At 30.1% G+C, this 16268-nt stretch overlaps 1 protein-coding gene and 1 long non-coding RNA gene across 11 annotated transcripts; one reads left to right on the top strand and one right to left on the bottom strand.

Annotated features, from left to right (window-relative positions):
- The first annotated feature begins 1326 nt into the window (after nt 1–1326).
- Nucleotides 1327–4770, top strand: LOC105791682 (uncharacterized). The gene is made up of 3 exons (XR_001133068.2): nt 1327–1758; nt 3076–3131; nt 4249–4770. It is a non-coding gene; the product is annotated as an uncharacterized LOC105791682 (long non-coding RNA).
- A 2737-nt stretch (nt 4771–7507) lies between these two features.
- On the bottom strand, nt 7508–12086 carry LOC105791678 (60S ribosomal protein L6-1-like). 10 transcript variants are annotated; one of them, XR_008198739.1, is made up of 7 exons: nt 11614–11895; nt 10910–11089; nt 9740–9826; nt 9541–9628; nt 9277–9365; nt 7901–8098; nt 7508–7816 (listed from the first exon to the last, which is right to left on the bottom strand). XR_008198739.1 is itself a non-coding variant. In XM_052634935.1 (2 exons), exons 1-2 carry the CDS (start codon nt 11787–11789, stop codon nt 11418–11420), a joined length of 279 nt encoding a protein of 92 aa, XP_052490895.1. In that variant the 5' UTR covers nt 11790–11886; the 3' UTR covers nt 11096–11417. The 10 variants fall into 10 exon arrangements, 1 of the variants encoding a protein (XP_052490895.1); XR_008198737.1 differs by having other exon boundaries at nt 7901–8469; nt 11614–11892; XR_008198734.1 differs by adding an exon at nt 12038–12086 and having other exon boundaries at nt 7901–9628; nt 11614–11884.
- Nucleotides 12087–16268: the final 4182 nt, after the last annotated feature.

Here is a 16268-nt window from a genome sequence, read left to right as displayed (position 1 = left end):
ACAAAGATTCGGCTCGTGCAGAGGGACTTGGCTGCTGCGGCAGAAGTTTACCCTAGAAACCCTAGAGATTTCTGAAACTGTTTTGGGTCACACTGTGATTGGGCCATTTTTTAGATTGGGTCTGGAGCTTTGGGTTTTGTGATTTTGGGCTTAGTGTTGTAAAAAAACACTGGACTTTTATTTTTATTTTTGTTTATTAAAGGCCGGGCAAAATCTAGGCATTACAAAATTAATCCCTATTTTTTATTCAATTGAGTACTTAAACTTTAAAAAAATACATTAAAAAGGCCCTTAAACTTTTTCAAAAAAAGCAATTAAGCCACTAATTTTTTTACACTCAATTGAGTACTTAAACTACCAAAATACATAAAAAAATCCTTTGATCATTAACTTTAATAGTTGACTGTTAAATTTAACTGCCTCTAATTTTTTTAGTTAAAAACACCCCGTGCCATAACCATGACGTGAAATGTAGCAAAAAAATTATAAAAAATAAAAATGAATAAAAGTTATAAAAACTATTAAATTTTAATAAAAAATAAAAAATATTTAAATTTTATTAAAAAGTATAAAAAATTATAAAAAATTGTAAAATTTTATAAAAATCATAAAAATTATAAAATGTATTAAAAAGACCCTTTAACTATTAGCTTTAATCGTTGACCATTAAAGCTAACAACCCTCAGTTTTTTTTTCAGTTAAAGCAATCACGTGCCACAATACAGCATGACATGTGGCGAAAAATGATAAAAAAATAAAAATCAATAAAATTTATAGAAAAATTATAAAATGCTTCTTTTGGTACGATGTTTTTTATAATTTTTTTACTAATTTTATATTTTTTACATTTTTATAATTTCCTTACGACTTTATAAAAATTTATAATTTTATATATTTTATATATTTTCAATTTTTTACGATTTTTATATTTTTTTATTAAAATTTAATAATTTTTTATAATTTTTATTGATTTTTTATCATTTTTTGCCACATGTCATGCCATGGTTATGACACATGGTGGCTTTAACTGAAACAAATCAAGGGCAGTTAAATTTAACGGTCAATTGTTAAAGTTAACAGTTAAAGGGTCTTTTTGATACATTATGGCAGTTTAAATACCCAATTGAGTAAAAAAAAAGTAAGGACTTAATTGCTTATTTAAAAAGTTTGAGAACCTTTTTGATGTATTTTAAAAGTTCAAATACACAATTGAGTGCAAAAAAAATGTCTTTATTGCTTTTTTTGAAAAAGTTTGAAAGCCTTTTTTATGCATTTTAAAAGTTCAAGTACACAATTGAGTGCAAAAAAAAAAAACAGAGACTTAATTACTTTTTTTTAAAAAAGTTTGAGGACTTTTTACACAATTCTTCTATTCTTTCCCTTTCACAAACCCTAACCGCTGCTCAAAGACCCCATTGCTTGTCGCCTCTTCCGGCCAAAGCTGCTACCGTCTTTTCTCTCCCTACTTTCCCAGTTAGCTTTGTTTGTACACAAACCAAAACGATAGAAAACCCAAAAACTAGGAACTTCCAATCCACCATCGGATCAATGTCTCCAACTGCAGAAAACTCAAGTTTTTGGATGTTTCTTGGAACAATTTCTCAATGGGGAAGCCTTCGTTTGGTGACTGTTTAAGTTTAGGACACCTCAATGCCTCCGCCAACAAGTTTTCTGATGACATTGGTCGTGAAATCTCATCTTGTCTGAACTTAAACTTCTTGAATCTATTGGACAACCAGTTTTTCTGTCGCATTCCAGGTTTGTCAATATTCATATTGCAACATCTTTATTTAAGCTGGGAACAATTAAAAATTTAATGATCACGTAAATTTAAATAAATATAAACGATTTTTTTTATAGTTTAATCTTATTTCAAATGAAATGATATATTTAAAGATTTTGTTTAAGTTGTTGGTTTGTAAATTAATTTAGGACTCCAACAAATTTTTTTTTACAAAAATATTATTGTTTTTCTTTAAATAATGTTGTAACTAGCCTGTTTTTTAGTGGCATCGAAAATAGTGGTTTCAGTGCCACAAATCCAACGAGTGAGTCTGTAAATATTATTAGTTAATATTTACGAGTAAAAAAATAGTATTATATGAATTTTGATTTGATAATTTTATTAATAGAATGAATAGTTAGGTTCAAGTGATTTGTCCCTAAAGCTAAGTGGTTTTAAAAAATGAGGTTTCGGGACGTCGTTTATAAATGAATCCATAAATATTTATATAGGTGTATTAAATATTTACGGATTATATTTTATTAAATATTTACAAATTTATTATATAAGTGTATTGAAATTTACTCGAAAAATTTTAACATTTTAATAGTTCATTTAGTAAAAAAAACAAAATCATAAAAATTAAATAAGTTAATCACTATTAATTTATAAGGGTTAAATGAGTTTAAATGACTTGTTGGATTATTTTATTTGACAAATAAGCCATAATCATTTATGTTGGACTATTTATTAATGGTTTATTTATAAAATTATATATTATATTATATTATAAGTTAATAATGTTAAAAGGTAATAAAAACAAAAACAAGAAAATGGCCATTTCATTATTGTTTTTATTCACTTTCTTCAACCTTCCTTCATCAAAAGCCGTGGTTGAAGAACACCAAAGTTTCGGCTATCAATAAAATTCATTGCATGTATTTTATTCTATTTTTAATAATTTTATATTTTTGAGATCGTTGTATTTTAATCTAGTTAATTTAAGAATTAATTTGTAAAATTGTTAAATGTTATAATTTATGTCATTGATGAATTTGTGATGTTTTTGAAGTTTGATGATATGTTTATAAGCTTGTGAAAATGTAATAAATATGAGTTGTATAAGGACTATGGAAAATTCAGTCAGCATGAATTGAGTTTAATTATGTTTAATTTGAAGTTTGAGTTTAGGGACTAAATTGAATAAAAGATGAAAGTTTAGGGTAAAAGTATAAAATATTGATAAATGGTAAAATACATGAATTTAAGTATTTTAAAGTATTTGCATGGAACAATTGAATTAAATTATTATATTTAGATTAAGAAATGGATCAATCGATTGATAATTGCAGGAAAGGAAAAGTCGTCAAGTAATCATCATTGAAGTGTTCGTAGCCATTGTGTTTAGGTAAGTTCATATGGTATTATTTTGTGTATTTTAGTAATGTTATTATTAAAAATTATGTAATTTGATGACATTGGTTATATCTGAAATATTACGATTGAATTGGTGAGAAAATGGATTGAAATGTAAACTGTTATACGATTACGTGTATCGAGCTCGGATGAACATAGGATAGAATACAATTGGCATGCCAATAGGTTATATTGTGCGCTGTACGAGATTGACTTGTGATGAGATAATGATTCCTAACTTATTATTATCTACTGAATATACCGGAGTCCAACATTTGTTGAGGACTATCGTGTTATATTTACAGTGATTCTAGCGTGTTATCGGGGGTGGATGTTAGCCTATGGGCTAGACACTTGGTGCCCATGCGTGTTTTCAGCTGGTTTGGCTTGTTTGAGCTTTCTAGCGTGTCTTGGGTGAATAACCGCGTATCCGGATCTGTTTATATCGTTCATCGGGTATATTTTAAATGGTTAAATGACTTGCTAATAAATTATATAAATGTTTACATGATTTCCGATATTATATTGTGACTTGGTGTTGAATGATCTTATATGACTGATTAGATTATGCAACTCGTGTAAATAGAACTCATTTGTTGAATGATTTTGGTTGATAGGATGAATGTTTATTAACATTGTTGTTAAATGTATAAAGTGAAATGGGTATATAAAAGCAGTTATATGGAATGAGACATTGAATGGAGAAATTGAAATGTGATTTACAAAATGATTATGTGTTAAATGTGTAATATGAAATGGTTATATGAGAGGGTTATTCAAATGTTTATATGGATAGATATGTAAAATGGAATTTTGAAACGAACACTTTAAATGTAAATGTGAAATGTTAAATGAATAGGTGTTGAATGAATGATATATCTAATGTGTTTACTTGTATATGTCTTATAACATAATAAGGTTATAAGTTTCGTATATGTGAACTTATTAACCTTGTGAGACTTGTGATATGTGTAGATTAATAATGAACTCATGATCTTGCTAATTGCAAATTGTTTAAGTTGCAACTTTATGGTAAGTTAAAGTTTAAGTTTATTACGAACTTACTAAGCAAATATTTGCTTACATCCTTTGTGTTTGATTTCTTGTAGATCATTGGAAGTTTATGATGGTTGGAAGTTCAAGTCAGAGCTCACACTATCTATTCAACAACTCGGTATAAATTGTGATTATTTTGATTTAGGTTATAAATGACATGTACTAGGAATTTAAGTTCAATTACTATTAGACGTGTTGTTTCATACTTTGTTATGCGATGCTGTGGTTGTGTTTATTTGGCTCTTCTGGTATGTTTTAACCATATGTATATAACTAGTATGATTCATGACTTTGCAAGTTTGGTTCTGATTGTGGTTTAAGGTTATGAAATGCTAGATATGTAACAACCCGATTTTAGCAAAATCGAAATAGTGGTTTCAGAACCACATATCTGAAGTTGTAAAATTATTTTTAATATTATTTTATGTGTTTACAACATGATAGCATGTACGTGTGAAAATCGTTTGGATGTTTAATTTGATAAAAGGACTTAATCGCGTAAAATACAAAAGTTGCATACTATTTGTTTAAAGTGCTTAATTGCTATGATTAATTAAATTAAAAGTCCTTATGACAATATTAGACCATTGGTAGTGTTAATGGACATTAATGGACATGCATTATAAATTTCTATGTTTATTCATTAAGGGTAAATAAGTAAATTGAATATTAATATGTAACAAATAAAACAAAACATAAAACATCATGCATGTTCATCTTATTTGGCCGAAACTCAAAGAAAAAGAAAACCATTTGAAAGCTATAAGGTTCGGTACACTTGGGAGCTTGATTTAGGCATGTTATTTGCTCAGTTTTTGATAATTTTTACGTTTTTAAGATTGTTGCTTCGTATACAAGTTAACCCATGCTTAAATTTTTGAATTTGTTGATGAATTCATGAAATGCCATTGATGATTAATTAAGTTTTTTTGTTGTTGTTTGATGATGGATTATAACAGTTTGATGTTAGATTATTATGTTTAATTAAGTGATTTTTGATAAAAAACTTATTAAGGATTAAATTGTGAAATTTGTAAATTGAGGGGTCAAAATGCGAAATAAATGGAATTAATGGGCTGCTAGGGACCTAGGGAAAATTCAGCCTAATATGAGCATGATGAAATTTTGTGTATTTTGATTTGTTCTGAAATAGGGACTAAATCGAGAAAATCTAAAATATTAGGGGCCAAAGTAAAAAATGCCCATTTATGTGTTTTTGGATAAATTGAATAATGAACATGTGATTAAATAAGTTAAATTTGAATTTAATTAGATTAAGAAAGGAAGAAATCAGATTTGGATTAGGGAAAGTCGAGGTAAGTTCATAAGTAAATAAATGTTTTTGAATTCAAATGTATATGTTTTATATATTGCCGAATTGATTTGTATATATATATACATATTGCCGAATTGATTTTAGCATTGGATGACTGGTTTTGTGCGTGAATTGATTTAATTACGAAGTCAAAAGCTCCGAATGAACCTTAGTAAATGTATAGGATACTGATGTCATGACATTAGGACTTTCGAGGTGTGATTTCGTGTAAGACCATGTCTGGGACATCGACATCGAAGTGAGAAAATGTGTAAGACCATGTCTAGGACATTGGCTTCGTATATGATTTGTATAAGACCCTATCCGGGATAGTGGCATCGATATGTAAGACCATATCCGGGATATGACATTGTACGAGCTTTATATGATTTCCGAGTGTCCTTAACAATTCCGAATGGTTCAATGGGCAATGTCAAATTGAGATCGAAAGTGAATTTGAGCTAAATGGTTCAGGTATGTGTGAAGTTTATATGTTCATGAAATATTAAGGTAAGTTTAGTACTTAAGTGGTAATATGAATTTACATGAGTTAGTTGAATGTATATGTGTTTGAGATTTATTTAAATTCCATCTAGTTGAATTGAATTATAAATATCATGGAGATGAATTATTTACTTATGGCTTACTAAGCTTCCAAAGGTTACTTTGTGCATTCTTTCATTGTTTTATAGATATTTAAAGTTAGCTCGAGCTCGGGGATCGTTAAGGATTATCGTCACACTATCAATCGCCATTTCGGTATTTTGAAAGCTTGCTATTATGTGATATGGCATGTATAGGCTATGGTTAATTTTGAATTGTATATAAGTTGCCATGCGAAATGACTTGTTAGTGGTGCTAATTATTATGTATATTCGGTCATATTATAAGCTCTTTTGGTTAGTATGTTTCGAGGTATATATGTATGATATGTTTGGTTATAAGATTCGGTTTGAGTAATGATTTAGTTGGTGGATGTGTTTTTTCTATAATGTGTATGTTCTGATAAGTTCAGTTATGTATAAGTGATTGCCTGTGAAATTAGTCATGTGGTTTGGAGATTAATGGCAAAAGATGACTATGTTTTATAAAAGTTTGGTCAGTCATTTGAGCAAGTATAATGGGTTTGGTTAATAATGTTATTTAGTTATGAAATGGTACCTAGTTGAGATTTTGTTTTGATATTGGTATGACCTATAGAGGTTAAATTGGATGACCGAATAAATGATTAGTTGATTGGTTGAATATATGAAAATTAGACATGTTATTTATCATGCAAATTAGGTGTACATTGATTTTTTTATTTGTGTACAAAAATGTTTAATGTGGCTATTGTGAAATGCACCTAAGTTGGTAATGGTTACAATTGTATTTGGTTATTTAGTGATGCTTGTTTATGTTTTATATATGTATGCCTATTAAGCCGTATGGGATAGCCTGACCATTACAGCAAAATTGACTTTTAGCAACGTTCTTTTAGGCCTTTAGCGGCGCTTTTAAGCGCCACTAAAAGTATTAGCGGCGTTTTCACAAGCGCCGCAAAAAGTGCCGCAATAAACAACGTCGCTAAATTTAACAGCGTTTATGTGAAAAACGCCACTAAAGATCATGACCTTTAGCGGCGTTTTTATCACAAACGCCACTAAAGATCTTGACCTTTAGCGCTCTTTTATCACAAACGCCGTTAAAGAACAAATCTTTAGCAGAGCTTTTATCACAAACGCCGCTAAAGAACATAACCTTTAGCAGTGCTTCTCGCAAAAACGCCGCTAAAAACATTACCTTTGAAAAAAATTATTTTAATCAAATAATTTTTATTTTTATGATAAATATTATACTATGTTTTATTTTTAAAATTTGAAATTTAAATATACTTTTAAGGATAAATAAAAAATATTATTTAAATTAAATTTTCTATGAAAATTTTAACTTTAAAACTAAATATAAAAATTAATGAATTTAGTTTTAGAATTTAAAATAATAAATTAATAACACAATTAAAATCCAATAGTTAGAACTCAAGTTGCCATAAATATTAAAGTAAAAATAAAAATTTAGAACAAAAACTAAAATATATAATACATATGAGAAACAGACTGATTAGTTGAACCTGCCTATGACTATACACATTGCAAGGTAATAAAAAATACAATGCATTTTCTTAATCAAGTAAATCTTGGTAATAAAAGATATAATACATTTACTTAATCAAGGAAATCTTGTAATGAACTCAAAGCAATGAGCCTTAGAGAAAAACTTTTGAGCATGGCTTCGAATTTGAACTACAGATTTAGTGCCTACATGCTCTGCATGAAAATAAGAGTAAAATGTTCAAACCATAGTGAACATGGCAAAGATAAGTAAATCAGTTCAACTCATTGTGCACTTACCTTCTATTTGGCGCCAGCCACGACCATACAACCTTAAAGCTTCAAGAAACCTTTGATGCTTCAAGAAATGAAGATGAAGAAATGGATGCTAATGCTGACAATCTGGTATTCCTCAACTTAGTTGAGCCATTTGGTATGATAGGTCATGTTCTTCCACTATTTTGTCCAAGTCTTAGCCAATTTAATCCAAAAACCACCCTTCATCGATTCAAGCACATGTCAAAAGCCTTAAACCTAATTTGTTTCTCCCTAAAATGCTCAATGGAAGAAGCAAAGCATATATTATATATTCTTGCTACTCCAATTTCCATCAAGAAACTTTTCGCAACAAACAGAAAATATTAATATATGAATCATCAATTAAAATGCCTAAATATTCAAGGAAAAATTGCTCATTAACTTGCAATAGTTTTCAGCACAGAGAATACTGTAAATTGTAATACCACTGGCTCTGTTTGAACATCCAACCCTGCAAGTTGTATAACAACATACGAGGCCATAACCTGTCCAAATATCGTAGGGATGGTACCAAGAACTTGTATGATAATGACCCTAAACCCAGGTACTATCTGACAGCAGAATAAGACATTAAATTGTTGGATTAAACATGTAGATTACATACTAATGTAAACCAAAATATTTTACTTTATATATTGTGCATCCAATAGGGGTAAGATGGTGGTAGAGACATTGTAAACTTGTAATTTGATGTTTATTTTCTTTTTAATTCTAACCCCTCAAGAGAAACTAATAATTCAATTCTTTTACCACTTGGCTCTACTAAACTCTCATTTCTGCCATCTAGAATAGTTCGATAGTGATGTCACGACAACTATTTTATTACGTTGTTAAAAGTATATTAAAATTTTTATATGTCAAAATTACGATTTTAAAACTTAGATTTGCATTTTAAAACACATACAAAAACAACATAATTTTTATTTAAAAATAACATATGCAATATGAACAAAATAAAATATGTAATATGTGTAGGTGAAAACTTTTGTTTAATAATATTAATATGTACAAAAATTTAAAATGAAGCATTGATTGTGTAATAATTTTAGTAATTGAGATTTTATATATGTTAATGGTATGGTTTCAAATCTCAACATTTATAATTTAAAATGAAAAAGACAAAAGAATTCTTGTAAGAATATAAGTTATTTCTCTAATCGACTCAATGTACAATTGACACTAATTCAATGAGGTGAAGCATTTGCTGTAGTGGTAAAGTTGAGATTTTATATATGCTAATGTCATGAGTTCAAATATCAACATGTATAAAATAAAATAAAAATGGTTTTATTTGAAATGTAAAAAGACAAAAATTACTCTTGTATGAATGTAAAATATATAAAAGAATGAAGTAAAACCTAGGCTGCACTATGTGCCATGGGATAAATTGCTGATTGAGCATAGACTGAAGAAGGCCAAGAACCAGGTCCAGATTGGCAGACTAGATCTGTAGTGTCAACAAATACGTAATTTATGCATGGAAAATAAAAATGGAATTTCACAAATGTCTATAGACAGAAATTTTCAATATTTATCCTGATCAAGGTCATTTTAAGAAATGATAAGATAATGTTCTCACATCCCAAGGAAACAAAAAACAATAGCATTGATTTATATCCTACCAAGACCTCCTGTCCCAGATGCTTCCACATTTATAAAAGCTCCTATGGAATGATGCCATTTATGTGTCCTCATGAAACCATGTGCACCCTAAAATATCAAAAGCAACAACGTTTGATAAGTCTATATGTAGGATATTCAACAAGATCTGGATCTTTCAGCAAAATTAACAAAATACTGTCAGTATGGAGATTTCTTAACCTTGTCAACAAACATATGTTCTGTGATATTTGTCAACAACTCAGCCTCGTGCACGGAGATTTTGTAACCTTGTCATCCTTGACAGCTCTTGCAAAGATTATAGAAAAAAAACTACTAAAATTGTTAAGAAAGCAGTTCTGTCCCCAGTTTCGTCCCCCAAAATTGTTATGTAGTTAAAGATAACCATCTTACTATTCATAGGAAAACTTCCACAAATAAAATCCATTAATTAAAAGGCCTATGCTATGGATGTGTATTTTGATATGAAATATCAAACACGTCATAGACACTTAAAACTTTGAGATAGTTATACTATTTTTTATTTCACTTATAGGAACCTCATATACTCAAGCACTGCAAGTATTTTGTGAATTAACCAATGCTTATGAAGATCTACTACTTACGGTTATCAATGCCAGCCAGAATCACAAATATTAACAAGAATCAGACAACTTAATGGATTTAAGTTAATGCAAATTAGAAGAAAAGAAAATAACCATGAATGATAAGGGTAACAAATTTTAAGGTAAATATTAAAGTTTTGCATTGCACCCTTCTAGACCTCTCTCATGCTGCGTGTAATATTTTGGTTCATATTTTAAATTCAATTGTATTATGCTGCTGTCTTTATAGAATTGAGAAATACTAACATGCAAGGTAACATTCATAACAAATTTATGAAGCCATGTCCTACCAGAAAACAACAATATATCCTTCCAATTGTTGGAAAGGATAAGTCTCAACATAATACTATAGTACTGAGTTGCATGCGAGCATACAGTTTGCGCACTTTCAAATGGCATTGACTAGTTGCATATGAACATAAATAGCAAAATTAATCAAGCACTTTCAAGGGACATCATTCTAGCAGTTCTTTAAAGAAATGGATTTCAATCCAGAATTCAGCAGTTCTGTAACTAGCCTAGCAGACAGATGGAAAAATGATATTTATTTTAGAGATCAGTCTACCTCTTAAGTGGAATAACTTTCTGTAAACTTTAACCTTGTGAACTTTTTTATTAATATAATACTTCTTAGAGATAATCACAGTCAAGAGATTCAACCATTATGATTCAATGGATGGTTAATACAAGACCAAACAAAGACAATGCATCTAATTCAATAAGCTAAGCAGTGCTCATGAACAAAGCAAAGAAGAATTATATTCACCTCAAAAACTTCCATGTGGAAGTATGAATTAATTTCATTTATCGCTGCTTTTGCAGGGGCCTTCAAAGCTCTTTGAACGACCAAAATAGCATTATAAACATTATCTGCTTGCATACGCTTTGCACAGTTTCTTACCATAGGAACACCAACCTTTACTTCTGCAGGAAAGAAGACATAAATCTAGAGACAGAAATACCATCAGTACATCAACATTGAAGTTATAAAATTATTTGTAACAAAAAAGTAAAGAAAAGGGAGTTGCTCTATATTTCTAATATTAGAGTTAAAAGCAATGACCCGTTCTAACTATGCAATCTTTTACAACAAGAAAGTGCAAACTCATGCAAACTGTTTAAAGAATTCTAAACATTTCAAATATTTGAAAGATAGGCTTCTGATTTATAAACTGATGATTCTGAAATAACGACACAACTTGCTAATTTGATATGCTTATTACCTTGTATTTGAAACAAAAATGGGGAATCCCAACACCAAGGGCTAAGAAAAATTAGAAAAGCACACACGAAGTTAAATGCTTCAAGAAAACAACTCTCTTCCCTATAAACCTTCCAGCCAACAAAATCAACACAGTCCCTGGTGTAATGCTTGCTCTAAACAAATAAAAAACAAGTAAAAACCCAAAAATAAGGAACATTTCTTCAGAAATCTATAAATAAACGAATAATGGTTTTCAAAAGAAGAACCTGAGTTTGGTGGGTTCAGGTTTACGCTTGTTAAGAAGCGGCTTCTTGACATCTTCAGTCGGGTAAAACTTGGGAGGTTTCTCAGCGGCAGCGGGGGCCTTAGGTTTGGGATCATGGCGGGGGAAAGCACCGCCATTTTTGGCCTTCATTGCCCAAAGGCCACGCTTGGGGTACATCTTTGACCTGGAATCTTTCCCTTATATCATCAATGGTTTGACCCTTTTTAAGTCTTAAATAAACATGGGCAGAAGACATCTTATCCACATGAAACCTTTAATAAAACAAATTTCAATCACCGAAATTCACATATAATTTTAAAAGAGGAAAGAGGGAAAAACCCTAATTTAATTTCCTCTACAGCAACAATGGCGAAATTTCAAAATTTTTCAATACATCTGGAAAAATAAATCAAATAAGAAATTACCAGATATCTTTGATGAAGCCATATTTGATGAGCTCCTCGTTCTCGTACTTGTGAAGACCCATGAAAATGGTGTAATCGCCAGCTTCTGCCTGGGCTTTGAAGTAAAACACCATTTTTCCCTTCCTTTCGTCTCTTGGGAGAGACAAAATTAGGGTTTTCCTCTCTTCAGTTAAGGAAATATTGGGAGACCAGCCTATCTCATACCATGGTTTAAAAAGTAGGGTAAAGTCGGGATAAATTACCTATAGTTGCAGTGTTTTTCTTCCCCCTTTTTCTTATTTTTCTTCATCTCCCTTTCCTTAAAAAAATTTAGAATGGAAACAAAAATACCAAACACATGATCTTTTTTTTCCCTGCAAATACCGAACAGAACAGAAGTCTTTTTTGACAAAGGGAAAGCACAAAAGGAATTCCAAAAACCTTATCTGCTTTAGGCCCCGTTCTTCTGCCCGTTTTAGAAGGACTTTTCATTGAAAAAGTCTTTTTCCCTTAAAATGAATGAAGAACAGCCTCCTTCTCTCCAGATTATTTCACCATCAGAAAAGCACTTCTCTCCAGATGAGAAGCTAAAAATTTCTTCTTTTCTTCAGCTTGAAGTGCTTTTGGCTGAAAATTGACCAAATTAACCTATCGTCTTCTCCCACAAACTTTCTCCTCTGCACTTTCACGCCCAGTCTCTCTTCCTTCATTTCTTCATTTCTGTTAGAAAATTTCCTTGAGATTATCTATTTTCCAGTAATCCCCCACTCTCCTCCTTCATTCCTTCATTCTTTCATTTGTCTCTGTCGATTATCGCTGTGGTTTTCTGTGGGTTCGAACTCGTATTGGAACCTGGACGAACGGATATCGCAGCTGACTTGCACGTTATTGGAGCAGGAGGTACATATATTTTCTTCCCCCAACATAACAGATCTATTTCAGATTTCTTCATTTGCGGTTTGATCTGCGGCTTTTGCCACCTGTCCATTTTTTATTTAGTATTTTCTCTGTATTGGTTTTTGAGACTAGAAATTAATAGCCTCAAAATGTTCTTAGAGGGTAGAAATGTTTTGAATTTTTATTTTTCATTTGATGAGTTAAATAAAAAAAAAGGAAAAATCGTGAGAAGAAAGCTTTGTTTTCTTATTGTTTATCGTCATAATTTTGTGTTTTTAGTTTCTTAAATTCAAAATTTTTCTCATTACAGCTATTGAGTTTCCAGTTCAGTTGTTTTTGGTTCCAATCTGACTTGTCGAGTCAGACTTTCATCGACTCGGTTGTGGCTTGGATGAGTTGTAGAGAGAAGATCGTTTGCATATACTCGTCATGGTAATCCATTGCTTTAGAGATTTTTAATTGTTGTTGAGTTGAATCGGTTGAACATGACATCTTGTTTTCTGATTCTTTACTTTAATTTTCTTTGTTAGATATTTTATAGCTTTGGCAAGCTTAAATTTTATAGGAAATTCTTTGATGGATTCGATGTGATCTGTTTTTTGTTTCATCTTGTTTTTTTTTAATTATATTAAAAAATTCAAGTATATTAGCTTTAGTTTTTGCTTTAGTTTTTTTCTTGCGCACTTGACCATGGGATGGTTGAGTGCCCTATTAGAGAAGGTCGATGGATAGACCCAATCTCTATCAGTACTCGCAATCTGGAAAGTACCTAGACAACTTATAAGGCCTCTACATTGAGGAAAAACCTATTCTATGTGAAAAAAACGGAAGTTAACTTTTGCATAACCTCTGTTTTGTTTTCCTTGGGCATTGGTGTAACAACCCGATCTTGACCCTAATCAGACAAAGTGGTTTCGGGACCACAAATCCAAGTCAAAAAAATATTTTAAAATTATTTTTGATATTTGCAGTATGTGAATTACTATGTGTAAAAAATTTGTATAAAAATTTGATCGTTTGAGTGCACAATTTGATAAAAAGGGCTTAATCGCGTAAAATAAAAATTTAAGGGTTAAATTTAAAAGCACCCAATTGTTGTTGTCTTTTAAAAATAAGGGTTATAAATGGAAATTAGGCCATTTAATAGTTAGTGGGCTGCAATGGTCTAAAGTACCCTTAAGTTATATGTTTTATAATTAATTAAACTAAGGTTAAAGTAGTCATTAAGTAATTAAAATATATATTAGTTAAAATAACTTAAGAAAAGATGATTTTATCATCTTCTCCAAGCGAATGTTAAGCAAAAGAAGCTCAACTATGGCTATCTAAAGTTCGCCATATCCTTGCTTAATTAAAGGTTCGCTTTTGTTCGGTTTTGAAAATTTTACGTTTTGAGATCGTTGCTTTGTGTACTACAAGACCCATGCTTTAATTTTAGAATTTGGTGTTGATTTTGTGATATGCCATTGATGAATGCTTGAGCTTTGTGATAGTTGATGATGAAATATGAAAGATATGTGAAAGATTAACGTGTTTTGTCTTTGAATTTTTGGTGAAATTGAGTAATTAGGGCTAAATTGTGAAATTAAAATTTTGAGGGACTAAAATGTGAAATAAATGAAATTTGTGGACTTGTATGAGCACTAGGGACATTCGCCCTTGTATAGTATGGGCAAATTTTGTGTATTTTGTGTTTTATGTAATAGGGACTAAATTGCAAAATGTAAATATTAGGGGTAAAATGGTAATTTTCCCATTTATGTGTTTTTGGACTAAATTGAATGTAATAATATTTAATTTATCTCATTTTAATATATTTAGATCAAGAACCAAAGAAATCGGAGTTAGATCGAGGAAAAGTTAAAGTCGTTGACTAATCGTCCGGCTTCGATTTTACACTGTCCGAGGTAAGTCTATTAGCTATTTAATGTCATAAAATCAGTATATAGGTATGTATATGTGCTGTATTTTGATGAATTATAATTTAAAATATGTTGGTTGAAATAATTAAAAGAATGAGTGAATTATATGCATTATTGTTACATGTTGAATCATAAGTATATACTTATATGGTCATTTGAATTTAGTTAAAGTATGAAGGTATATAAGGATATACAATTATAAATGTTATCAAATTTAGTTGGAGTATAAAAGTTTTATATTTTATATGTACAAGTTTTGAATTTATACATGTATATACAAGTATAAAGTATTGGTTTAATAAAAGGTATATGTGTGTGTGTGTGTGTGTGTGTGTACTTAAGATTCGGAAATAAACATAGGTTTATATTGGTATAAAACTTTGTATTGGATCTATAATATGCAAATATACATGTATATGTCCTTGTATTGAATTCGTGTATGCCATTTATACAAGTTTATATGAGGTTCAATTATGCAAATATGCATATATATATATGTTCAGAATGAGTTTAAGTATGAAATTTATATATGTATAAGGAGATTCGATTATGTATGTATATTCATGTAAAAATTCTTGAATGGAATTGAAGATATGAAATTATTAGTTTGGAATATCATAAGGTGTTGAATGCATGATATTAGGTAGTAGGCTTTAATGTATTAAGTTATATATATATATATATGTTCGGATGTATAATTAAGTTATTGAGTTGAATTTGATGTCTGAACTTTATATACCTATGTGGATTAAAGATATAGTTTATAAATTATTGAGTTGAATTTTTATGTGGATAATATATACAAATATGAGATATAAATTACGTGAATTGAGATTTTAGGCTCGATGCTCATCGTGTTTATTGCCAGTGAAACATTTCAGACTTTACATCTAGCAGGCTTAATGCCAGTGAAATAATTTCAGACTTTACGTCTAGCAGGCTTAATGCCGGTGAAACAATATTAGACTTTACGTCTAGCAGGCTTAATGCCGGTGAAATAATTTCAGACTTTACGTCTAGCAGGCTTAATACCGGTGAAACAATATCAGACTTTACGTCTAGCAGGCTTAATGCCGGTGAAACATTTCGAGACTATATGTCTAGCAGTGCTAAGTGTCGATTATCTTGAATCGGGCTTTAAGTCTAGCGGTGCTAAGTGCCGTGAATCTGTTTAAAGAATGTGATTAAGTGTACAGTTATATGATTTTGGTTATCTTTAATTGATGAGCATATATACCTTGACTAAGTGTGTTTAATGAATATGTACATATTCGGTCTATGCATTTGTAAAATATACATACATGCTTTCGATTTATGCAATGATAAATGTATACGTATAAATATTCGGTATATGTATTTCATAATTATCTACATATGCATTTGAAATGTATACACCTCTATTTATAATTATTTGATGAAGATGAATGCATTTG

This window comes from Gossypium raimondii, chromosome 8, assembly GCF_025698545.1.
Source record: "Gossypium raimondii isolate GPD5lz chromosome 8, ASM2569854v1, whole genome shotgun sequence".
In the NCBI taxonomy this organism is placed as follows: Eukaryota; Viridiplantae; Streptophyta; class Magnoliopsida; order Malvales; family Malvaceae; genus Gossypium; species Gossypium raimondii.
This window is presented reverse-complemented; position numbering and strand designations above follow the sequence as displayed.

Excerpts from the sequence above, each read along its gene's own strand:
- LOC105791678 (XM_052634935.1), bottom strand. The coding sequence starts at position 11,789 with ATGTACCCCAAGCGTGGCCTTTGGGCAATGAAGGCCAAAAATGGCGGT. Across the intron at positions 11,521-11,613 it reads CCTGAACCCACCAAACTCAG|AGCAAGCATTACACCAGGGA; the intron begins GTTCTTCTTTTG and ends TTATTTGTTTAG.